This window comes from Leiobunum rupestre, chromosome 9 (genome assembly GCF_980474605.1).
Source record: "Leiobunum rupestre chromosome 9, qqLeiRupe1.1.hap1, whole genome shotgun sequence".
Lineage (NCBI taxonomy): Eukaryota > Metazoa > Arthropoda > Arachnida > Opiliones > Sclerosomatidae > Leiobunum > Leiobunum rupestre.
Window position 1 is genome coordinate 13,909,548 of NC_143392.1, and position 27,040 is coordinate 13,936,587.

A 27,040-nucleotide genomic window follows, 5' to 3' on the forward strand; every position below is an offset into this window, starting at 1 on the left:
TTCGCCTTAAAGATAATATGTAGTCATTCCCGGAAGAACAAGATGTCGCGGACATTTAAGTACACACAATCCCTCCAATGTTATAACTATATTTTAAATATTAAATTTAAATTTTGCAACCATCTTGTACATAAAATTAATAAATCCAAGATTAATTTTATCGAAAATGAATTTTTCGAATTACCGGGTTTTGGAAATAAGGTACGAAATGCGAAAACGTTCATTTATATTAATTTTTAGTCTAACCAAAGTTTTAGAGTTACCTGGTTTTGGAAATAAGGTACGAAACACGAAAACGTTAATTTAATTTAAATTTTAGGCAAAACCGATTTTTTAGCCACATTTATTGGAGTTAGATGGCGCCAGTATCAAATGGTAGGCTATTAAAATATTACAATGACCTCCCGCGAATTGTCCAGAAATCTCACTTAAAATCAAAATTTCATAATTCGACCGAAAACGTAGTTCAGAAATGATCAGTACTAACTAAAAATATAATATTCAACCAAGTCGGTCTTAATTTCAAAAAAAGTATGTAGATAAAGTGTAAAATCTTAAAAAAGCTTTTAAATGGAAAAATTATTAATTTCTTGGGCTTAGATTTAAATAAAATATATTGGGATACCGAAGCCGATAAATGTAGGGTTGAGATTAATAAATTATTTAATTAATTAATTAATTAATAAATGTAGGGTCGTTAAAATTTATAGCCCTAACTGGTAAAGAGTTATGTACGACACGGCGACATTGGCGGCATCGGCTACACTGTACGTGAAACTAATACACACCAATCCCTTGTGTAAAACCCACGCTATTCTCCGTCTACCTGCATACAATCTTGATCTGCTTTAATAATCATCGAGTATAACGAGGAAAGCGCCAGTAGTCTTCTTGAAGGACAGGGGCGTAGGAGCGTTTGACAAGTTGGAGGTGTCAACTCAAGAAGACATATTCGGGGGGAAAGCCCACCTTAGTCTGGAGTTAATTTTTTAAGCCACAGATGTCAATAGTTCACTTTTCTGGTCTGGGCTCAATTTTTGCTTCCTTGTGCGTTGAGTTCGCAAGTTCCACACAGTTCTTCAGATTCTCCGTCGCGTAGCATGAAGGGCTTACCGCCACCCTCCTGCGCATTGTAACCCGGCCACCTGTTTTAAAGACAATAAAAGTCGGTGGTGCCTAGAGTCTTAGCCTAGCTGATTATTATTATTGTCACTTTATATCTTTAATTCATTAATTTAAAGTTTTGGAGGAGACTAAAAGGTTGGAGATTACAATTACAGTAGTTACCCTAAATATTCGGAGGAACAATATCCCAAGGTTTAACAGCTTTATTCAATTCTCATTTATTTATCCTTGTCCTTCTTTTGAGAAACGGTGCAATGCTATTAGATTCACCCTAGTACTTGGTGTAGAATCCGCCTATGTCCCGATGATAGTGTCATCAGGAAATGGACATATTATAAATACCTTACTTAGGTATCGAACAAGAAAAAAAATGGGGCTTAAAGGGAATACAATCTCTGGTATTTCTATGGCTCCAAAGGATAATATTGACCACTCCCTCCAATGACTTTTGACGTGTCCGGTAATCAATTAAATTGTTGGGGTCTTCGGCAAGAGCTAGGCTATGGAAATAATCTCAATTTGGCCTAGTAACATTTTTTTTGCGTCGACGGTTGCCGTCTCGAAGTTATAACGAGCCTTTATTGTCAACAAATATTTTTAAAATTTGCGACCTGTTCTTCTTAATTCGTTACACTTTTTTATGAACTCTTAATATATTTAGGTATCTTCCCATTGCGCCGAATCCCATTCAAACGAATTCCCATTAGACCGAATTCCGCCAATGTTTTTGATGAAATTAGCCCAAAGGCGGGTTTTGTATATTTCTAATCGACCGACGCAATATTCGCAATTGAGCGACCTCAAAAAAATAGATTTTTTCGGCGTAATGGAACAGATTCTATATTTAAGTACACTCATTTCACGTATACAAATTCTGGTTTTTCGTATTAAAAATTTAAAGTTGTTGTGAATGGATTTTTTCAGGCTTCTAATATACGGCGAGGACACCAATTTGGTGAGAAGCCAAGACTACTTCACTCTCCTCAGTTACGTCGCCGCCAATCCGGTCGGATTGCCCATTGTCTGGAAATACGTCAGAGATAACTGGGACAAATTAGTGGAAAGGTGAGTTAAATACCAAATCCCATCAAAATTAGAGCCAAACGGAAGTTTTGAGAATGTGGGTCATTATTTCAGGAGTACCCCTATTGCGTTGTTATTGGTAATTTAAAAGTTTGTCAATGTGGGAACCGTAGTTTTCAAAACGTCCCGTGAGTCAAAGGTGGACTGGCCAGGTGGGCAGGTGGGAAAAATGTAATTCGACCTTGGGGTTGGTTTTGAATCCATGGTCGAATCCACTAGTGAGGGGTTAAAGATTAAATTACTACAAGGAAATTTAAGCGACATTTTAACCTAACCTGGGATTGAATTGGTGAAAGTATGCATGCCCACCTGAACAAAATTTAGGCAGCTCGTTTTTGCTATGGGTTAAATTTGTATAAGTAATTAAGTATGCCATGTTTATCTAGGTGAGTGCTCCAACGGCTTTAGAAAATACTATAGTCTAAACAAACACATTATTATGTGGCTTGTAAGAATTTATACGGTTTGAATGGATAGCCGTGTTAGGTTTAATGGAATGCTACACACATTCTTTGGTTTTTCCTCTCTTCCAAGTCTTCCTAAACATATAAATTAATAAATTTTCCAACAAAAACGTTATCCCGCAGCTCTTCTATAGATGGAAATTCAACTTTGATTAAGTTTTAGACGGTAAAATAGCAAATAATAAACGAATACAATTTTAGCATATATCTTAATTCTTCATTTCCTTGAAATATTTTTTTTGGTTTTGAGCTAAAGGCTGGTTATCACTATGAAAAAAACGCCATGACAGCGAGCTTCTACGCAAAAATATTGTATTAGGCCTAACTGGAAGTTTTTGCGTCGACAATTACCCTCGCGGCGTTTTTGCCAAAGTGAACAGCAGCTGTTAGGACTTTGATTAACAATTTTTCGTAATTTATAAAAACATAGTGGCGCATTATGTTTAAAACAGGCAAGCATCTGAGAAAGCGCTCGGGAGAAGGATATATACCACCCTTCAAAAATGAATGCTGGAATTGGTTAGTGGCAGTAGCGCCATCTTGCAATACAAAGATTATTGTAAAAAAAAACTAGAATCTTCCGTTCCAGATCATAGACAAATAGAAGATATTTAGGGACAGCTATTCCGTATCGGAATTTGGCACAATTTCCGGCTTGTTTTTACGGTCGATATTCGTCCATCTAAAAAAAACTTTTAAAGTCTATGAAGTAAGTGGTAGCCAAAGTGACGTAATTCTGCGTTTGCAACAGTTGTTCAAAAGGTGGTGCTAGTAGTCGACGGTAAAGTTGAGAAGACGCGTTTTGGAGAATTCTTAACTTTTTGTCAATGTCCCGGACAACTATCGAATGTTAAGCCGCGTTCACAAAGACGTTAAAAATGGTAAATAGTTTAAGTTGAAAGCGACAGGTAGAAGACGAAGTTAGAAATCGGCGGTTCACAAACCCGCGAAAGTCGAAAGGGGAGAGAAAACTTCTCAAGACGAGAGGGAAATCGGCGGTCAACCCGTATCTACTTCAGTTTGATATTTCGACCTTCGGCTGTAAAACACGTGGCAGTTTTGGCCAATAGAGAAGCGGTTATGACGTCGTGTCGGTCATGTGATACACAAACACCGGTTTTCTCGAGAGAGAGTGGAGTCCGAGGCCCGAGGGAACGAAAGACTTTGTTTACCTCATGGTTTCGGTGCGCTAAGGCTGCCACAAATAAAACTGTGTAACTATTAGCTCGAGTAAAGGAAGTCTTTGTGAACTGCTGACCTTGGGCAGAAGGAGAAAGAGAAAGGCTGAATTCGGATCGGTGTTGGTCCATTTGATCGAAAAATATGTGATCGACAGTCGATCATTATACGTTGCAATTGATCGAAATTCCATTTGATCGAATCCCATTGGTCATTTGTCTCATAAGATCGAACCTTCAAATGATCGAATACTATTTGATCGAATTCAAAAGTATTTATAGTACCAGTTGGTATGTTTTTATTTTACCGAATGTCAATATGAAGTGCAGACGGAATAATGATGGAATAATTTATTGCTTAAGTGCAGAAGGAATAATGATGGAATAATTCATTGCTTAAGTGCAGAAGGAATAATGATGGAATAATTCATTGCTTAAGTGCAGAAGGAATAATGATGGAATAATTCATTGCTTAAGTGCAGAAGGAATAATGATGGAATAATTCATTGCTTTAACTGTATTAAGCCACAAAGATGAAGAGATTTTTACTTTATACACTATATGATGGAATTTTTTATGACATCGACGATAACGGCCCGTTGTTTTTGATATATATAAATAGGGTCAGGTTAGGTTAGGTTAGGTTAGGTTAATGTACGCGCGCCGTAGGCGCGTATACACCGCTGCCTTTTCGATTTACTCCCAAAAACTAGTAGTTTTACCTTACAGTAGCTTTCGATCAAATTTCGTTCGATCAAATGCCATTCGATCAAATGCCATTCGATCAAAAGCCATTCGATCAAATGCAATTCGATCAAATGCAAATCGATCAAATGGGACCCGTTCGATCATTTGGGAATCGATCAAATAGACTCAAACCGAATAAAATAAAGATGCGCAACTAAGTCAAAAACTAAATAAAAATTAAAGAAATTAGCTAGAATCTTCAAAAATAGATCGGTTTCGACCTAATTGGGGCTCATCAGTACTGTGCAGGGATTTTGCCGTGTGACTTCCAAACCGAAATAAGAAGCTAGGTCTAACAATGAAAAATTGAAAATCTCGTTGCGTGGCAACGGAAAACTACAAATGGTGACAGTGGTGGATAATATAAAACTAGGTAATTCATATTAATAACATTAGAAACAAACTATAGGGGAAAGCGACAAAGTCGGATAATTATCCGATTTATCCGGGGAGAAAGGGATAATGTAAAAAATAAAATCCGAATTTATTCCCTGGGGATATTCATATGAGTCTGCAGAAGCTTAATTTAGTTTTGTTATTTGAAGCTTTGGACGTACCTGTATCGCATCTCCAACTTTATTCCCAGTAAAAGCTGCAAAAAGAGTATATTGGGTAAATGTGATTGCGCTCAAGGTAGATAGAGTTGAAAAGGTCACTAGGATTAAAAAAGACGGACCGGAAGCGCCCTAAGGCTGAGGGTTGAGTAAACTCTGATCGAAGGTGGGGGGAGGGTAAACGGAGCTTAGCCCATCCAAAGGTCGAAGGGAAGTTCGCTAGCTGAGAGCAAAAATCAATTAAGGCTGGATACGTAACTTTTGAAGAAAAAAATTAAATAATAATCTTTACGGGTTTTTATATTAGTTTAATATTAATATTATATTTATAAGGACTTTAAATACTGTTTAAGTTTACTTTTTATCGCTGGTTACCTCGATTTGTTTACAAAGTCCTTTTTTACCTATCACACGAACCCAAACCTTAATGTTCGCGTTTCCCCGCTGCTTGGTTTTGCGCTTGTTGCAGCCTACTTCCAGGGGCTAGTAGGCCACACTTCGAAGCTCTCTGGCGCTCTTTAAACTCATCGTAGGAAAATGGGGAAAAACTGACATATTTCTCAACTCACCCCCTACAACTCCTTAAATTTTTTGCATAACCTTTTGAAACACCCTGTAGTTAGAGAAGCTGAAATTATAACAGGACTAATTTTTTTAGTTTAACAATATAAATCCGTGGTTTTATATTTTTAAACTGTTATTTTTAATGAAAAGAGACTTAAAATGGTTTTAAAATTCACAATTTATTTATTTAGAAAATCCAACGTTTCGGAGGAACTGTTCCTCCTTTTTCAGGGATTTTTACACTTTTGTTATTTAATGCGCAAGTAGCCACAATAATTTAGTTATTATTGTCACTCATTACTAATTTTTCTATGTAATTTTAACCTACTTTTGTTAGGTTATATTATTAGATTAGTATTGTGATTACTATTAATATAAAAGGAAAAACTCGTTTTTCTCAAATATTGGTTTTTGGAGATGCTTCACTTTCCTATATTTACCTAAAATGTATCCTAAAATTTCCTATAAAATGACAAAATTTCCTATTTTTCATATAAAAATTGGAGGGCTTCCTGTGGTGCCCTGCACATGGCTCCTCCCTGGCTACCAGAACTTGGAAAATAAAATTTATTAGCTTTGAAAGTAGAAAGAGAAAACAAAACAAACCTATTTCGGACTGGGACGAGGATTTCATCGAAGGCCATTATTTTAAATCGGCGTTTATTGCAGCGGAATATTTGCTCATTTCGTCGTTTTGATTTTTTGCAAAATGAGGCTTTTGCAAAAAGGCTTCATTCGCTTCAAATAAACTTTATCGGCGAAAGGGAATAAATTGTAACGGTGGTGACTAGAGGATTTGTAAAGAACCGTTTTGAAAGAAAAATTCAATTTAGCGGCCAAATGACCTTAATTACCGCAGTTGCGGAGTGGAAGGAATTGGACAGTACTGCGCTGTGAATCCATTAAAAATCCCAAATATTTATCCCTCGTTAAGCGATTTTTCTGCTTTTTTAAAGATTTTAATTAAAATAAAAATGATTTTCAATTACTTTTAAAAAGTTTTTTTTTACAAATTGTGATTATATTTATGTTAAAATATTTATAGGTTCACAATTAGCGACCGTTACCTGGGCAACGCCGTGAAATCCATTTGTAACCATTTCACCACCACTCAACGTCTTCTAGAGGTGATTCATATTTTTAATACTCTTTTGCGTTTTTCATATTTTGTGTTAATGTCCATTTCTAGACTTTTTCAATATTTACATTTAGTTGGAACTTATTAAAGGGCCATTAACGTCTGCTTTAGTCGCGACGCGATTAAGGAATTAATTTCGAAATTTTATAAATATTCAAATTTTTAAAGTCCGTAGTTTTTCTACGGGTTAAAGCCTTTGCGAATCCAAAAGCTATCGCAATTCATAGCCCGGGGATTTTTGCAAATTAATTTTAATTATGACCCTACCGTAACCTGACACTTTATCCAAATTGCGGTATATTTCTTTCCACCTTTGACGAAACTGTTAAGTTACGCGCTGATAAACTCAAACAAAGGAAATTCTGTACAGCCGCCCTTTCCTCGAACAATATTCCAAAGTTAAAAAATAATAATAATTATAATAATACTAAAATGAATAATCAATTTAATTCTAATTTTTCTTTTTAATTGTAGTGTTTCCGCTTTTGTGTTTTTTAAATTTGTGTATACTATATATATTTTTTTTTTCTTCGAAATGCAAAATTGTAATAGATCCGGTGAGCATAGCTCATCCCTAAAGGGAGCTAATTTGGGAAAGGAGCCAAGACATTAATTTAGGGTTGTAAATCGGAAAATTTTCCGGAAAATGTTTCGTATTTTTCCGAAAACCATAAAAAAAGTTTTCATTTCATGATATTGTTTGCAAATTTAAATAGAGCGGCATTTTTGCCTCATTTTTTCCAATCTAAAAGTAAAACTAAACCTCTAGACTAGTTTAATCTGATTAACAATGTAACATTATTAATGTTTTGTAGTATGTTTACTGATTTTAGACATTTTATATATCGATAAAAAGTTAAATTACTTTTTATATTTATATTTCTTATTTTTCCGATTTACGGAAAATTTTCCGCATTTTATTTTTCCGGAAAATTAACAACACTATTTTAATTCATTCGCGACGTTACGAACACTTTTACAGGCGTTTGACCTATATGTATCCTATGAAAAATAATTTTTATGATTTTTTCAAAAGTTCATTTTGGGGTTTGTCATATTAATACTAAAAAATTTGTCTGTGTTATTATTTATTAAATTCATAGATGAAAGAGTTTTTCGTAAAATACCCAGAAGCGGGAACCGGCGAGAGAGCTCGTCAAGAAGCGCTAGCTAATGTGGAAAACAACATCAAATGGTTGGAAAAGTATGAAGACGAGATCCACGCCTACCTCAAAGAGCAACCCAAACGGCCCTGGTACAACGTCCGTCTAACGGAGGATGTCACTCCGAATGTATACGAGGTCAAGTTGCACCCGGACATTGAAAAGGGTGATTTCACGGGTGCGGTCAAGATCACGGTGAATTCGAAGGAACGTACCAAATATTTCTTGGTTCACATTCACCAACTGAAAGTCACCAAATCAACGGTGAAGAAGATTGAAGAAAGTGGTACAGAGACCGAATTAGAAGTCACCAGTTCCTTCGAACATCCGCAAAATGATTTCTGGGTGGTCGAGTTGTCCGAAGAAGTTGAGCCAGGGAACTACCTCCTGAGTTACGAATTTTCCGGATCCTTGTTGAACAAACTCTACGGCTTTTACCGCAGTAGCTACGTCGATAAACACACGGGGGAAACTAAGTAAGTTCACCTATTTTCATATTTCCGCATAAGTTCAATATGTTTCGGTCCCTAAGAATAAATAATTTCATTCTGGATTCGACTCTGTAAACTAGAAGCTCTGAAGGTCCTTTGCTATAATCAAGGGTGATTTTAAGAGCTTTGGAGGCTGTAGGACAAAGCGATGAAATTAAAACTAGTCGCGCTCCAGTTTCAAACCATAGTCTTGAAACAGTTTGAAACCATAGTCTTGAAACAGTTTCAAATTAAAGTCTTGAAACAGTTTCAAATTAAAGTCTTGAAACAGTTTCAAATTATAGTCTTGAAACAGTTTCAAATTAAAGTCTTGAAACAGTTTCAAATTAAAGTCTTGAAACAGTTTCAAATTAAAGTCTTGAAACAGTTTCAAATTAAAGTCTTGAAACAGTTTCAAATTAAAATCTTGAAACAGTTTCAAATTAAAGTCTTGAAACAGTTTGAAACCATAGTATTGAAACAGTTTGAAACCATAGTCTTGAAACAGTTTGAAACCATAGTCTTGAAACAGTTTCAAATTATAGTCTTGAAACAGTTTGAAACCAAAGTCTTGAAACAGTTTGAAACCATAGTCTTGAAACAGTTTTAAACCATAGTCTTGAAACAGTTTGAAACCATAGTCTTGAAACAGTTTCAAATTATAGTCTTGAAACAGTTTGAAATCATAGTCTTGAAACAGTTTGAAACCATAGTCTTGAAACAGTTTGAAACCATAGTCTTCAACCAATTTGAAACTATAGTCTTCAACCAATTTGAAACTATAGTCTTCAACCAATTTGAAACTATAGTCTTCAACCAATTTGAAACTATAGTCTTCAACCAATTTGAAACTATAGTCTTCAACCAATTTGAAACTATAGTCTTCAACCAATTTGAAACTATAGTCTTCAACCAATTTGAAACTATAGTCTTCAACAAGTTTGAAACTATAGTCTTCAACAAGTTTGAAACTATAGTCTTCAACAAGTTTGAAACTATAGTCGGGTATTTTAGATTGAAACTATAGTATTAAACCAGTTTAAGATTAGTCTCGAACCGGTTTAAGATTAGTCTCGAACCGGTTTAAGGTTAGTCTCGAACCGGTTTAAGATTAGTCTCGAAATGGTTTAAGATTAGTTTCGAACCGGTTTAAGGTTAGTGTCGAACCATTTTAAGGTTAGTCTCGAACCATTTTAAGGTTAGTCTCGAACCAGTTTAAGGTTAGTCTCGAACCAGTTTAAGGTTAGTCTCGAACCAGTTTAAGGTTAGTCTCGAACCAGTTTAAGGTTAGTCTCGAACCATTTTAAGGTTAGTCTCGAACCATTTTAAGGTTAGTCTCGAACCATTTTAAGGTTAGTCTCGAACCATTTTAAGGTTAGTCTCGAACCATTTTAAGGTTAGTCTCGAACCATTTTAAGGTTAGTCTCGAACCATTTTAAGGTTAGTCTCGAACCATTTTAAGGTTAGTCTCGAACCATTTTAAGGTTAGTCTCGAACCATTTTAAGGTTAGTCTCGAACCATTTTAAGGTTAGTCTCGAACCATTTTAAGGTTAGTCTCGAACCATTTTGTCTGTTGGCGAATGGCTTCTAGTCGTAACCACGAGTTTAATATTCGATTTGTTTTGGAACACAGGCACATGGCCACTTCTCAGTTCCAATCGACATACGCCCGGCAAGCGTTCCCCTGCTTCGACGAACCCAGCATCAAGTCAGTCTTCGTCATCACTCTCGTCCACAAGAAGGAGTTGACGCCCCTCTCCAATATGAACGTCAACGTAAGCTCGCTCTTCTCTTATCTGGATAATTGAACGCGTTTTCTGGAGTCAACGTCCGATTCCCCTGTGGTGCTTTCCTGTATAGCGAAATGATTCCGTGTATTCGCTCTTAATGCATTTTAAACTTTTAATTCCGCGATTGTCTGTTAACGCTCCCTAGTCACTGGAATATTCTTGAAATCTAGTATAAATTATAAGGGCAAGCGCCTCCTAGGGGAATCTTGTTTGACGTTAGAGTAGAGATGAGAGGAAACTTTCGCGGATCTTTGAATTTTCCTTTGGGATTTTCCCCTTCGATTTTAATAAAATTAATTTCGGTAAACGCCTAGATTCAAACTCAAATATTTAGGTTTTAATTGCCTTCTCCGTATAAGTCTATAACATTGTTCTATAAATATTCTTAAAGTGCAAAATGTTTACCGAGAGCTATTCGAGAAACAGACTCTACCGCGGGCTTCATCGCCGTTTTGCTATTCCTATTCTAAATATTTAATTACCTACTCCACATTATTCAATTTCTTTTTATACATTTTTGATTTCCTTATCCTATGTTTTTGATTTCATTATTTTATATTTTGCATTTCATTATTTTATATTTTCCATTTCCTTATTCTATATTTTTCAGTTCTTTATTCTGTATTTTTCTTTGTTCTATATTTTCCATTTCCTTATTCTATATTTTTCAGTTCTTTATTCTGTATTTTTCTTTGTTCTATATTTTTTATTTCCTTATTCTATGTTTTTGATTTCTTTATTTTATATTATCCATTTCCATATTCTATATTTTTCATTTCCGTATTATATATTTTTCATTTCCTTATTCTATACTTTTCGTTTCCTTATTCTATACTTTTCATTTCCTTATTCTATATTTTTGATTTCTTTATTTTATATTATCCATTTCCATATTCTATATTTTTCATTTCCTTATTCTATATTTTTCATTTCCGTATTATATCTTTTTGGTTTCTTTATTTTATACTATCCATTTCCTTATTCTTTTTTTTTCATTTCCTTGTTCTATATTTTTCATTTCTTTATTTTATATTATCCATTTCCATATTCTATATTTTTCATTTCCTTATTCTATATTTTTCATTTCCGTATTATATCTTTTTGGTTTCTTTATTTTATACTATCCATTTCCTTATTCTTTTTTTTCATTTCCTTGTTCTATATTTTTCATTTCTTTATTTTATATTATCCATTTCCATATTCTATACTTTTCATTTCCTTATTCTATACTTTTCATTTCCTTATTCTATACTTTTCATTTCCTTATTCTATACTTTTCATTTCCTTATTCTATATTTTTCATTTCCTTATTTTATATTTTTTATTTCCTTATTCTATGTTTTTGATTTCCTTATTTTATATTTTTTATTTAATTATTCTGTTTTTGATTTCTTTATTTTATATTATCCATTTCCATATTCTATATTTTTCATTTCCTTGTTCTATATTTTTCATTTCCTTATTCTAAATTTTTCATTTCCTTATTCTATATTTTTCATTTCCTTATTCTATATATTTTATTTCCTTATTCTATGTTTTTGATTTCTTTATTTTATATTATCCATTTCCATATTCTATATTTTTCATTTCCTTATTCTATATTTTTCATTTCCGTATTATATATTTTCATTTCCTTATTCTATACTTTTCATTTCCTTATTCTATATTTTTTATTTACTTATTCTATCTTTTTGGTTTCTTTATTTTATACTATCCATTTCCTTATTCTTTTTTTTCATTTCCTTGTTCTATATTATCCATTTCCATATTCTATATTTTTCATTTCCTTATTCTATACTTTTCATTTCCGTGTTCTATACTTTTCATTTCCTTATTCTATACTTTTCATTTCCTTATTTTATATTTTTTATTTCCTTATTCTATGTTTTTGATTTCCTTATTTTATATTTTTTATTTAATTATTCTATGTTTTTGATTTCTTTATTTTATATTATCCATTTCCATATTCTATATTTTTCATTTCCTTGTTCTATATTTTTCATTTCCTTATTCTAAATTTTTCATTTCCTTATTCTATATTTTTCATTTCCTTATTCTATATTTTTTCTTATTCTATAATTTTGATTTTCCTACTATAATTTTGATTATCTTATTCTATAATTTTGATTATCTTATTCTATAATTTTGATTTTCTTATACTATACTTTGCAGTTTACCACGGATGTTGATGAAAACACTGTGTCAACTACCTTCAATCCGTCGGTCAAAATGGTCACCTACTTAGTGGCCGTCATAGTGTCCGACTTCAAAGCAACAACCACCTTCACTCAGAATGGCACCGAGGTAAAGTTACGATCGGAATCCCTAATCATGGCTAGAATTAGGCTGGAATTTAAATATTCATACCGCGGTGTTTTAATTAACATTATCTTTAATCATTAAGATGATTCTCCTAATATAGTAGCACTTCATAGCTTTGGTCATGACCGTCATTTTGGGCGTAAATTGTTTATCTATAGGAAAAAGCTCGCGTGACATCCTGTGACGTCACAGTTACTTTACCCTTTTTATAAGAAATGTTTTAACGATGTCTAATCGAATGCTGTTTTTTACTTAGGCATGATGCCTCCTAGGAGCAACAAACGCAGCACCCCACATAAGGAGAACGCAACCCGTCAAAAGTCGTTCATTTTCTTGCGTACAGTTTTCATTGGTTAGACGCTTTAGCACCTGCTTCCGTCGGAAGGGGAAAATTTTTAAATTGCCTTCCCCCTTTTCGTAAATCGTTCAGCGTAGAGGCTCGTCCAATGAAATTTGTACACAACACTGCGTTAGCGTGTTTAAAGGCTAGCTGCGTTCTCCTTGTGTTTGTTGCTCCTAGATGCCACGACGGCAAGAGTCGATGAAAATAAAATATCAAGCCTCATGCTAGGTTTCCACCAGCGCACGTAATAATGGTTTATATATTAGGCGCGCAAAAACCTTTGTACGTGCCAAAGTTGAGCGGCGCGCCGTTACGTGAGCTATTGGAAACCATGCTTAATGGTTAGTTTCCACTAGCGCCCTTATTAATGTTAATTTTATTACGCGCGTAAAAACCTTTGTAACAGCGCGTTTCACAACTTTGGTACCTACAAAGGTTTTTACGCGTATAAAGAAAAATATATTATGACGCGCGCTAGTGGAATAGAAAAATATAATTATTTTACGTTTCTGTCGGTTCACAATTACCCTAAAATCGGTTCGTTTAAGATAACTAGTTTTCAAAACCAGCGTGAGAAATAGCTTCGTGTTGGTTCGGGAAGCAACTCGTCCAAGTCGGTTCGCTTAAAATCGCTTTCAAAACGACAAGGCGGGGAAGTAAAATTGCTCGTATTTTCAAAAATAATGGGAATAAAATTTTAAATAATGTCAAATAATATTACTGTATGTATAGTAAACACGATTAACTAATTGTTTTGAGATACATTTTAGTATTTTCAAAATTCTGGTCATAATTTGAAAAGACCTTAAGCCTTGGCTATAAGCGAACCGGGGTGAAGCGATTTCGCGCGTGTGAACTAAGAATTATCGTCGGCGGTCAAAACTGGTATTCAAACCGACCTAAACTGGGTTTTAAGCACTAGTGTGACCGTGGCTTAAAAGCTACGTTTTGACACTCACTTCGAAACGTAAATATTTTCTGCTATTTGAAATTTTATCGTAGCGCCATCTCTAAGTTAGAATCCAGACGAGATAATATTCATAGAAAATAAAATAAAAAATGTTGTCTAAAAAGTTAAAATCATTTCATTTCTACGGATGCGTGTTCCAGGCCTTAAATAAGGTAATGTTGGCGTTGACAGCCTTTATAAAGATTTAACGCTACCCGAGAAATAGCTTTGGTAGCATTGCCAATTTAGCTTCTTGAAACTACCGTTACTTTTAAATCCTGCATTAACAACTGGGATGAAATGTCTTCGCAGATTAACGTTTACGCGCCGCCTGATCGCGTCGACGAAACGCTTTTCGCCTTGGACGCCGGAAAACAAGTGCTGGAGTACTTCGAGGACTATTTTCACATCCCTTATCCTCTACCGAAGTTAGGTAAGCGCACTGAACCTTATATCACTCATTGATGACCACTCTTATTAAAGAACCACTCAGCTGATAAATTTTCGCTCCTCCCTTTTCGTTTTTTTTTGAGCTGATAAATTTTCGCTCCTCCCTTTTCATTTTTTTTGAGCTGATAAATTTTCGATCCTCTTTGTGGTTTTTTTATGTTAAAAATTTCGCTCCTATGTTTTCGCTCTTTTATGAGTGGTAAATATTTATCTCCTATCTTTTCGCTCTTTGTTTGAGCGGTAAATGTTTTGCTCCTATCGTTTCGCACTTTTTTGAGTTGCCAAATTTTCGCTCCTCTCATTTCCGTTTCGCACTCTTTTAAAAATATATTTTACCGCTCAATTTCGCTCAAAATGACCAAAATCAGCTCTAAATGAGAGGAGCGCGCCCATTACTGATATAACTCCTCCCGTAAAGCTCATTTCGGCTCCCAGTCGCTTTGCCGTACGCGTACCAGTATCGATCGAGACGATTCAATCTCTAAACGGAGCGTACAGGTTTCAAAAGGCATTCTTTTTCGTATCGGCCGCTTTTGATCATTTGGCCGCGGCGCCGTGTGTCGGCCTCAATTATTGCTGAAGAGACGAGCAACCAAAGAGGTGTTCGTGGTACCGCACGCGTATCTCAGCGGAAGTAAGTTTCTTATCTGGGGAGCCTCGAAGTATCTATTCATAGAGCCAAGTTGAAGTTTGCAACCCGGGCTGTAGTCGTCAACTCGGCTAGCTTCGTTAAATCGATACGTTAGGAGGCTGGTGCGAAACTCAAAGCTAATTCTGCCGCGATTTTTTTCAAATCTTTAAGCCGATTACGAAAATGGATTTCTTATGTATAAAGAAAAAACGCTAACCTGGTACCATCAAATTTTTAAATTACTCAATACGGTTTGTTTGTTGTTAAGCTGGTCCCGCCTTATACCACGACATGTTTTTTGAACGGTTTTCTGTAGGAAGTCGACTTCCAGGAAGCAGCAGCAGCGGATTTGGAGTAGGCTTAAGCTTAGAGACCGTAAACTTGCCTAAATATATATATATACAGGGTGTTTTGAATTGCTCTGACTGGGCATTTGTTTCAGAAACTGCGAGAGATAGAGTGGCGAAATTTTCAGGGTATTATTTCTAGTGTGGGATCGCTTTAAATCCTAAATTTCAGAAAAATCAGAAATAATTTCGGGTTTTTATAAAAACTATTTTTTGCCGATAGGTGCTAGAAAAGCGTTTTAATGAGAAAGTTGTAGAGTGCTGTCGAAAATGTTCAAAGAAATTGGTTTCATTGGAAAAGAACACCTTTTCACGAAGATATGAGCTGATGAAAAAAAAAACAAGCTGAACGTAAATGAAAGAAATGTCAGAAAGATTTAATTGAACATTTTATTCGAATAAGCATAAGAATTTTACAAGTGAGGTTCTATGATACGCGATACATGTTTGGGCACGATGAAGCATGTTTTGAAACTACCGGTGAAAAATATTTTTTACAAAAACCCGAAATTATTTCCGATTTTTCTGAAATTTAGGATTTAAAGCGATCCCACACTAGAAATAATACCCTGAAAATTTCGCCACTCTATCTCTTGCAGTTTCTGAAACAAATGCCCAGTCAGAGCAATTCAAAACACCCTGTATATAATAAACTGACAAAATTCAACGATTACCAGTACACTATAGAGGTTTTTATTAGACTTAAAGCCAGTGGTGTAGTCCTAAAATAAAAAGAACCGGGGCGCTACCTGGGTACGACCAACTTCGATTTCGCGCGTAACTGAAGTTGGCTGTACCGGCTGCTATAAATGTATGTCCAACTTCGATTTTTAGGTAACGATTTGAAATTGTTATGGTATTTTTCTGCGGGCAAAATTTATCATAAATTCACACACCCTTTATTCGAGAAAAATTATTTACGAATTAGAAGCAAGGCGCGCCCTGGCAAGTGGAAACAAAGAGGCAGGGCGCGCCCTAGCAAAATGGAAAAACCAAGGCGGGGCGGGGCCCTGCCTTTTAAAAAGCACCGGGGCGACGTCCTTCCCCGCCCTGGCCCGACTACACCACTGCTTAAAGCGTTTGACAACGGCGGCGTATACGCCATAAGCCGAAACATGTAACGTGGTTTTTAAATTGTTTTTAATAAAAACCTCTATAGTGTACTGGTAATCGTTGAATTTTGTCAGTTTATTATTAATTACACTAGTTTTTGGAATTCGTTATTCAATTACCCTGTATATATTTATATTTAGGCAAGTTTAGGAAGGGGTGGACCTAGGTTAGAGCAAGGTCAGGGTGGGCGTACTAAAACTAAAAGCCTAAAGCCCTGGATGGTAATTAATCCGCCATTGCCAGAACCAAAGTAGGCGTACTTAAAGGATATTATTATTATTATAAATAATTATTGTATGATATATAATATATTAAATATTTTAGAAATTGAAATGAAATTTCCTTATAACCTACCCAAATTTCGAAATGTTCGATAGGTAGTTACCATCGTAGGTATAATAAATCTTATCCGATGTGAATGTAATTTTGGCCATAGCTAGCGTGCTCGGAGATATTTGAGGTCAAAGTTTTAACACGTACGTCTATTGGAACGTATGATCTTGTAAAAAATTCATATATCAACGTGCGTTAAATATATTCATAATTTTCACCAGATTTTATGTAAAAAGTCAAGAAATTCAAACATGAAATATTCACGCTCAAACATAACTTTCTTAAATGATTAAAAAAATTAAATAAGATTCAATAGGTGTTTCTATAAAATAAAAAAATTAAAGCATAAAATGTTTTTCTCCGCGTCACGAGCTTAAGCTTTTAATACTTTATTAGGGTATCTTCCCATTGCGCCGAGTCCCATTCGACCGAATTCCGCCAATGTTTTTGATAAAATTAGCCCAAAGGCGGGTTTTGTATTTTTCTAATCGACCGACGCCATATTCACAATTGAGCGACCGCAAAAAAAAATAGTTTTTCTTTCTACTCCTTTTGATTTGTTATGGAAGCGTTTTAATATATTTTTAAGTCTGTTAGATTAGGGGAGGTTAGGTAACACTGCGTGCTGTTCTGACAGATGCTGAAACGGATAAAACCGAATCCTAAATCCGCCAAAGTGCCGCTTTTTCGGTCGAATGGGATTGGGTTCGGTCGAATGGGATTCGGCGCAATGGAGCAGATTCCTTTATTAGCACGCGCGTTTCAAATTCCAAAAACTTTATCGACTTATTAACTTTTGTTGTAACACCTGACTACCTTACGTGCATCTTTTTTCCCGGGTTCGACAATTAATTTTAAATATTTGATCAGATGTAAAAAAAAATATTTTATCCCATGAGGTCCTATCGCCATTTATTCCACAAAATATTACGTAGCTGGGTTAAGGCGTTGCTAGTATATTATGTAACGCTAGACAAATTCGACGACTCAGTAGCCAAACGAAACAATTTAAGAGAACCTCCTAATTACGTAATTCGTCTGATTCCTCCATAATTTTAATAGTGCAATTAACAATAAAATGCGTAAATTAATATTAAAAGGTCTATTTATGATCCAAGTAGTGTGGTTACTCACTTTCGCTTCACTCGGCGCAACTCCATCCGCGTGGTGTTTGCGAGTTATCTCCCCGTTGGCTAAAGGGGTTTTCCCTCGAGTTCTTCAGTTTCTCCTTGTCGTAAAATCTCGTTGAGGTTGGCTCGAGCAGACAATTTTTCGGTATACGTGTAGTATGTGTCCACATTTAGCTTAGGTTAGTTTGGGTTAGATAAGGCTATTTTGAGTTAGGTTGGAGTAGTTTAGGTTAGATTATTTTGGGTTAGGTTGGAGTAGGTAAGGTAAGGTTAGGTTAGGTTTGGTTGGCGTAGATTAAGAGTTTGGCTATTTAGGGGTGAGGTTGAAGTTGTTACGTTAGGTTGGAGTAGGTCCAGTTAGGTTAGGTTAAGTTGGAGTTCGTTGAGTTAAGTTAGGTTAGGTTATTTTGGGTTAAGTTGGAGTAGGTTAGGTTGGAGTAGATTAGGTTAATTTGGGATATGTTGGAGTAGATTAGGTTATTTTGGGTTATGTTGGAGTAGATTAGGTTATTTTGGGTTATGTTGGAGTAGATTAGGTTATTTAGCGTTATGTTGGAGTAGATTAGGTTATTTTAGGTTATGATGGAGTAGGTTAGGTTGGTGTAGATTAGGTTATTTTGGGGTATGTTGGAGTAGGTTAGGTTGGAGCAGATTAGGTTATTTTGGTTTATGTTGGAGTTGATTAGGTTATTTTGGGTTATGTTGGAGTTTATTAGGTTAGAGTAGTTTAGTTTTTTTTGGGTTAGGTTAGAGTAGGTTAGGTTAGGTGAGGGTTCATGCTACAACAATACCCAATATGATCTCTGTTCCAGAAAATAATGTTAATTTTATTTTCCGTTATTGTAATATGATTTGTTAGGAAAGAAGTGTTTCCCTGCCCTTTAAACACTTTGTAACACCATAAGTAACAATAATAACAATAAGTTTAATACTTCCTACAGTTTTAATGCAAATTTACAGCCTAGCTTCGACTTGGGCTCGCGATGACCGTTTTTACTAATTGTCATAATTAGTACAATGATAATTTTTCCTTATTGTCATACTAAGCTGGATGGTAATTTTTGCTAATTCTCATACTGAGCTCGATGATATTTTTGTCTAATTGTCAGAATGAGTTTGATGATAATTTTTGCTAATTGTCATACTGAGCTCGATGGTAATTTTTGCTAATTGTCATACTGAATTAGATGATAATTTTTTCTAATTGTCATACTGAGTTCGATGATATTTTTGTCGAATTGTCATACTGAGTTCGATGATAATTTTTGCTTATTGACATACTGAGTTCGATGATAATTTTTGCTTATTGACATACGGAATTCGATGTTAATATTTGATAATTGTTATACTTAGCATTATTATGTTACTTATTCAAATACCCCCGTCAACTCCCTGACCCACATTACATAATTTGTGAAGTACCTTTCATCATCCAGTGATTAATGGCCATTTCATGGCTGAACGGAGCACTTTTTTAGAGGCATGCCGTGACCGTAATTAAAAGCGAAATTTAGTTTTAGTGGCGCCATCTATTTTTAATTGAGGCCTTATCACGGTACTTCTTATTAAGTGTAGCGTCAATTTGACGTGAGAAAGTGTCATCAATAAATGAATTGTTTTTTCCCCGACCAGATATGATAGCCATTCCCGATTTCCGAGCCGGCGCGATGGAGAACTGGGGACTCATCACTTACAGGGAGGCGTATCTATTATTCAACGAGAACACTACGTCCCCCGCCAACGAATTCAGCATCGTTATGATCGTGGCTCACGAGATCGCCCATATGGTAAGTACTACTCGCAATTTCTTTCGCTATTACCATAAGCCTATAACTCTTCTTCCATTAGTATACGACCGTTATTTATCCTCCTAAATCACCTGCTGAATTTAAACTTCTATATACCTTAATCTTAAGTTCAATCAAGGGGTGGGACCTTTTGGGGCTGATAGGGTTCTTAACCCAGTTACGATGCAATTCTAAGAAATTTTTTGTCATTTTTCCATGGTCATTAAATAATATAAATTTCAAGGGTCAAAATTCAGAAGCATATCCGACCAATCACATTTTGCTATTTTGCTAGGGGTATTTCAAAATTTAGTAAAATTCGAACAATTTCTGTCACCAGGTTTAACAAAAGCTATTGGTGATTGGCGCTAGTTACGTTAAAAACAGACGATTCTTTTATTTAGTTAATATTCCCTTTAAGTATACCATAATTTTCCGAGCTAAAACTTATATTAATTCCACTGGAGTTTATTAGATGGCGTGACGATACACTGATATTTCCACCATTATAAGAAACATAAATAGGTGAGCGGCTGTGCGCGCTTACCCGTCCGTTAAAAAACTTTAGAAATATTTATGGTATAGTTTTTAGAAAACCTTAAACCGTAAAATTTCCTACTACCCCTTTAAAACCGGTTTTCTATCTGGGTTCTTATGTTCGTTGAAAGTTTACATTTAGGCGTTTTTAGGCCAAACTTTAACGCTCTCTAGCGCTTTTCCTATTCGTCGCGGAGGATCGCGACAAAGATAGTCAAACATCTTTACTCAACCCCTATAACACCTCAAATTTATTCCACTGACTTCTGGAACACCCTGTAGAATATAAAAAAATATTTTATAAAATGATAAAATTTCACGGAAAGTCTACTGAAATTCGATCTTACATCCTTTGTTTTGGGTTAGTCGTCTCATAGAATACACAGATGTAGAAGATAAATAACAACACGGTTGGATTCGCGGATTGCCACAGTAACCAGTTTATGTCTGTCCCGACATTAAGATAGCCCCTATGGTCCCGTAAATTATTTCCTAAATTGAATCGAGTGGGGTTTCACTTCGTGATCTGTGACGTGGAATAATTTCAAAGTGGCTGTTTGGAAGAGGGCCTCACGACGCTACGAGGAAGCACCGAAGACTTAAGTTATATTAGCTTCCGTTATGTTACGGCTTAAGCGTCGACGGTTGAAATATATATTACCCGGAAGTCCATAGCTTCAGAATCTCGACATATCATTTCAAGCCTTGTCAATTCCTCCAGTATATTTTTTACGGTCAACTATTTAGTCTCAGTGCCGTGTTTGAAATGAAGCCGATAGTAGAGACACTTAGCGACGAAGCGGCTACATCGTCCACTTACCGGTTGAAATGGTTCAGCCTTAATGTTGCGAGCTACAACTACCGAAGGAGGCTTTTAGATTGGGAGCGTTGTTAAGTGTCGCTACCTCTCAACGGATTAATTACAGGGGAGTTATTAAATTGCTAGTTAGCTAGAAGTTGCCTAAATTGTAACAACCATTTCCAACACTTTTAGATAGTGTGTCTTGCCCCCCTCAGCAACCAATAACTCGTGTAAAGGTTAAAATATTTAAATAGATGCTTCAATGAAACATCTTCAAGGAAATCGACAAAAAGTAATATTTTAGAGAACCAGGAGCTGAAAGTTACTGTTTATATAGTGCTTTTAACTAGGTACCTTTTTCACTTTTCAAACCTTAGCGAAAACACGACGTTCTGTTTACAGGTGAAAAGTTTTCATTATTTCAACAAACAGTAGCTTGTAGGTCCTTGATCTCAGATGTATTCCTTTATGGCGATTTCCTTGAAGATGTTTTAATTAAGCGCCTATTGCGAGTACATGTGTTTTGCGCTACGGCCTTTAACGAAAAGGTTATTAAAAATATTTTTGGTTTCGTTAAATTAAATAGTTACAAAGTAATTTGAAAGAATTCCCTTTAAGAGACGCAATAGTAACAGTTGTTTGTCGTGAAACCTAAGTATTCGCGACCACAACGAGTCTAGATGGCGTAACGGCGCTAGCTTCTCCGTGGTAACGCCTACGATCTAGCATCTGCTACAGACAAATTAAAAGTCATAAGAACGTTTTTTCTTAAATAAACTTATCAAAATAAAAGCAAACGATGCAAAAATTAAATCAAAATGCAAGTATCATTATTTATGAAGTCAAATTTACGAAACACGATGAGGAAAAACTAATAGCGTCTGCTTTAGCCGCTACCTATCTAGGTTTCATTGGCCGACAGTTTTCGGTCGCGACTACTCTCCTAACTTTGGGGACGATCAATTTTCGCTTGGAAATTGTATACTTCATTGTGTAGTTTGTATGACAAAAGTCTACAATTATAATTTATATAGAGTTACCATTATGGTTTACCCCATTTCGCCCAAAATAGTTCTCCCAATTCCAATTTCTCCCAATCCCATTTCCCCCAATCCTATTCGTCCCAATCCCATTTGTCCCAAAATAGTTATCCCAAATCCCATTTGTCCCAAAATAGTTATCCCAAATCCCATTTGTCCCAAAATTACACTTGGTATAAACATGAATCTAAGTTTTATTTAATATGCAAGTACATCAAATTTTGCCCATATGAATATGGTAAACCTAACCTAACCTAACCTAACCTAACCTAACGCCAAGTCAATTCGCATATGGGCCCCTTCCTATTTTATTAGACAATGTCGTCAAAAAATATAATGCCGTCAAAATGTTACGCTGTATTTTTTTCGACATATCGACTCGTACCGATGAGATCTAAAACCGCGCAATTACCATATATTTGGAAAATAATGATTGGGAGAAAGGGGAATCCATATTTTTGGGAATATTGATCGTTGGGAGAAATGGGAATCAATTTGTTTGGGAAACTTGATCGTTGGGAAAAATGGGAATACATATTTTTGGGTTAAATGAACTCCGGTTCGGAGAAATGGAATTGAGACAAATGGGACACCATGTTTTGGGGAGAACTGATAACTTTGGGAGAAGGTAAAATTGGGATAAATGGGAACATACCACCATTATAGTATAGAATATAAATATTAATCTCCCACCAAGAATCTTATAAAATTGAATACCTTCTTCACGAAATAGTTGAGATTCAGCCAAGGCTTAAACAAACGGAATCCCTGAGGTCGTCGAAAACTTAATTAGATCGCATTCCGGGTGTTTACGTAGTAGACTCGTAGTAATAATTTAATTCCCCGGTTAATGCTCCTCAAATCGTAAACAAATTACAATGGATAATATCCGTTTATTTTTTTAGTGGTTCGGCAACTTGGTGACGATGAAGTGGTGGGATGACTTGTGGCTCAACGAAGGTTTTGCCACTTTCATGTCCTACAAATGCGTCGACGCCATCAGGAAGGATATGAACGCGGTAAGTCTCTTTTCACGGGCGCTTCAATATCATCTATTCAGCAATCCTCAAAGAGCCAGGATGTGCAAAGCTACTTTTTAAAGTCCCCGTTGCTCAGATCACGATATTTGAACGGAGAAAATATTTGCGATGTATCAGATATCAAATTATCCGCATTTGCTCTCAGATATAATCAAATCACTTGATACGGGTTAACTTTTGAAAGACCCTGTATATAGTACGCTTTCTGCGATAAATTTACAATATTTCCGATATTAGTGCGATAATTAAAGATATTTTAGAAATTACTTCTCTATTAACTTAAGAAAGCTGTTTCCAGTCTGTTATAATATTCCTATTAGGCTAAGAATGTAAATATTATACTCCTTGGAGTGTTTGGTTTATACCTTCTTAGACACGCAATTAAATACAGGCAACTAATCCAGCGTGTTGTAGGAATGAAATAGGCCGTGGAAGTGGGTGACACAATAAATACGCGAGTACCGTCCAACTATAATCAAGTGCTACCATGGTATAGCGAGTAATCAAAGTTGGCCATACTTGTGTAGTATAAGTGGGGTGTCGGAGTGGTTAGCACTTTCGCCTCGCAGCAAGAGCAGCCGGGTTCGATCCCAGCTTGTGGCAGTGGGTGAAAACTCGGAACAACTCCTTCCTCGTAGAGTTTGCAAGTTCTCTTCTCCCTGGTTTTATGGGTTTTTCTCAGAGATCTTCGGTTTCCCCTTCCATAAAAACTTATTGAGGTTAACGGTAATGGTTAGTGTAGGGAGCTGTTGGCTCACGTGGCTTGAAGGGCTTGCCACCACCCTCCTACGCATTGTAACCCGACCACCTGAATTAATGGCTTTAAAAGTCGCTGGATGAATTAGGCCTAAGGTGGTGCCTTGGGTATTAGCCTAGCTGATTATTATTATTGAATTTTCCAGAAAATTCTATTATTTTTGGGCTTTGATACTATAATTTCAGTTTTGGGACCTGGCAACGTTGGTGACATATAAAATATTGAATCCCCGCGACTAAGTCCCCAAAGATTTAAGCTTTTAGAGGACTTATTAAGTTTGAATTAATATTTACACGCTCAATTACAATTCGCGCAGATTGGGCTATTCCTGCTGGGCGAAACAGCCGATGTCCTGGAACCGGACGCGACCCTCAGCTCGCACCCGATCGTGCAAGCGGTCAATCATCCGGACGAAATTTCGGCCATCTTCGACGCTATTTCGTACAGCAAGGTAAATATTTACCCGTTTAAGCGTTTATCCAATTCTAACGGCCGCACGTCGCTGTTGGCCAACGCCTACCAGGGCGATAATAATTGCCAAATTGCCGCTAATTATAATTCCCTTCGCGTCTATTCCGGCAGGGTTCGTCGGTGCTTCGGAAATTGGAAACGTATTTAACGCCCCCCGTGTTCCAGGCGGGAATTTCCGTGAGTTATATCGTTTCAACCCCGTCTCTTCCCGTTCTCCCGGATGCCCATAATTCTATCACTAATTTACGTTTTGTTTGTCGAATAACAGCGATATTTGAATAAGTACAAGTACGGAAACGCCGTAACCGATGACCTGTGGAAGGCCTTACAAGAGGAAGCGGATGTAAGTTGCAAATTTCATTATTTTCCTATGTCTCTCGTTAGCGTAAGGTTAACAATATTTACTTTAATCTTATCAATACCGCATCTTCCGCGTGTTAAAGGGGAACGGTCAAGCTTTAACCAGTTAGATAGCCCTATAGGCCGGGAGTAGTGGCTCACTCCTGTAATCCCAGGCGTCCGGGAGGCAGAGTTTGTGGATGGCCGTGTGAGGATGACCACCAATCCCCTAACGGGTGGTCGGAATACTTCCGCCAAGGGTGTCCCCACCCCTGTCCCCGCGTATCCCCCCGTTGGCGTGGCCGTTACACATATCTCGCCCTGATTAATCAGTTATTGTGTGTGTGCTGGTGTCTAAGGCCTCGGGTGGACACCGATGTGTGTGTATCTCAAAAAAAAAAAGATAGCCCTATAGCCCGTTAAAATCTAAAATTTATGGCGAAAACCGCGTAAAAAATATTAAGTGGTTAATTTAAAAGTCGCTAGGTGACTTAGGCCTAAGGTGGGGCCTTGGGTATTAGCCTAGCTGATTATTAATATAGTTTTTTAATAAAATAAAGAAATTTCGGGTAATTGTAAAGCGCGCGTCCGCCGCGACACCTGGTGAGAAATCGGTGAGACAGAAAAACAACGTAAAAGCGCGCGCTGCTGAAACGTGAAAAATATGTTTTGCACGCGCGGCGCGTTCCAGTTATACGAGACCTAAGCCTAAATTGCGTGATTTTAAAAGTTAGGATAGTTCGCAAATCGCTCACTAAGGTGCTGCTGGCGCTGGCGATACACCTTAAGATGGCGGCGAAAATTCAAACCCAAATACTTGGCGTTATTTTGCGTTTCAAATTTTTAGGCCAAAAACTATTTTTTCAAGACAAAACCAGGTACGTGTTAGTATATTGAACGTCTTGTTGATCTTTTGATACGCAAATAAGGCGATATTTGGAAAAGCTTGGCCGTTCCCCTTTAAATCTTTACTAAGAGCCATTTCTACATTTCTACGCATTTTATCTTGACTTCCGTCTTAAGACGGGTTCACACGGGCAGTGTTTTCCTGGTTTTCGCTATTTACCGTCTTTTCCAGTTGTTCTGCCACACACGAAATAGACTGTACACACGGATATAATTTGTCGGGTTTTATCGCCGCGAGCGCTGCTGGTAAACGAAAAAACTGAGGACCTATTTTTGAGGCGCGTTGGGCTCGACCAATCAGCGAGTGTTATGCCATCACGTGATAGACGCTAAAATTCGTAAGCGTACAACTTTCAAATTCGCTCCTTATATCACGTGATAGCGTAACGCTCGCTGATTGGTCGAGCTCAAAGTGCTTCAAAAAGGTATTGTAACATAGTTTTATCCGTTTTTTCGTTCACTGGCAGCGCTGGTGGCGGTGAAAACCCGCAAATTTTGTCCGTGTGTACAGTCGTTTTCCCGTGCGCCAGAACACAGGGAAAAGGCGGTAAAACGAGAAAATGAGGATAACACTGCCCGTGTGAACCAGCCTTTAGGCATCAGGGCCTAATACGTGCTTTTTGCTTCAACGTCATAGCAATATCCTTGTATCATTATTCGTTTGAATAATTTTCTTATCTTTTTGAGTATAACCTCAATTCTACCCATAGTATCGAACAAAGAATTCTTTGGTATCGAATAGCTGAAACACTTAAGGAACATAATTATAAACTTATGGCATTACCTAACGTCATAATACTATTTCTAAACAACCACATTTAAAAGTTTTTGAAAGTTTATTTTTGTTTAATAAACATGTACTTGAAAGTCGAATTGTGCCTATAAAAATATATAAAATGCCTATAAAGTTATTTAAAATACGTATAAATATATTTAAAATACCTATAAATATATTTAAAATACCTATAAATATAATTAAAATACCTATAAATATATTTAAAATACCTATAAATATATTTAAAATACCTATAAATATATTTAAAATACCTATAAATATATTTAAAATACCTATAAATATATTTAAAATACCTATAAATATATTTAAAATACCTATACATATATTTAAAATTTCTATACATATATTTAAAATTTCTATACATATATTTAAAATACCTATCAATATATTTAAAATTTCTATACATATATTTAAAATACCTATCAATATAATTAAAATACCTATACATATATTTAAAATGCCTATAAATATATTTAAAATACCTATAAATATTTATAAAAAACCTATAAATATATTTAAAATACCTATAAATCTATTTAAAATACCTATAAATTTAATTAAAATACATATAAATATAATTCACATACCTATAAATATAATTAAATACCTATAAATATATTTAAAATACCTATCAATATATTTAAAATACCTATCAATATATTTAAAATAC

At 35.8% G+C, this 27,040-nt stretch overlaps 1 protein-coding gene across 1 annotated transcript in view; it reads left to right on the top strand.

The window, feature by feature from the left end:
* Positions 1-27,040, top strand: part of LOC149926617 (uncharacterized) — a 135,348-nt gene that overhangs the window by 88,276 nt on the left and 20,032 nt on the right. Inside the window, exons 35-45 of the mRNA XM_090159542.1 lie at positions 2,050-2,190; positions 6,761-6,842; positions 7,957-8,492; positions 10,121-10,262; positions 12,450-12,581; positions 14,204-14,324; positions 19,528-19,682; positions 22,967-23,080; positions 24,175-24,309; positions 24,441-24,506; positions 24,598-24,672. Of these exons, the coding sequence (XP_090015668.1) occupies positions 2,050-2,190; positions 6,761-6,842; positions 7,957-8,492; positions 10,121-10,262; positions 12,450-12,581; positions 14,204-14,324; positions 19,528-19,682; positions 22,967-23,080; positions 24,175-24,309; positions 24,441-24,506; positions 24,598-24,672 (1,699 nt within the window). The remainder of the gene's footprint in view (positions 1-2,049; positions 2,191-6,760; positions 6,843-7,956; positions 8,493-10,120; positions 10,263-12,449; positions 12,582-14,203; positions 14,325-19,527; positions 19,683-22,966; positions 23,081-24,174; positions 24,310-24,440; positions 24,507-24,597; positions 24,673-27,040) is intronic.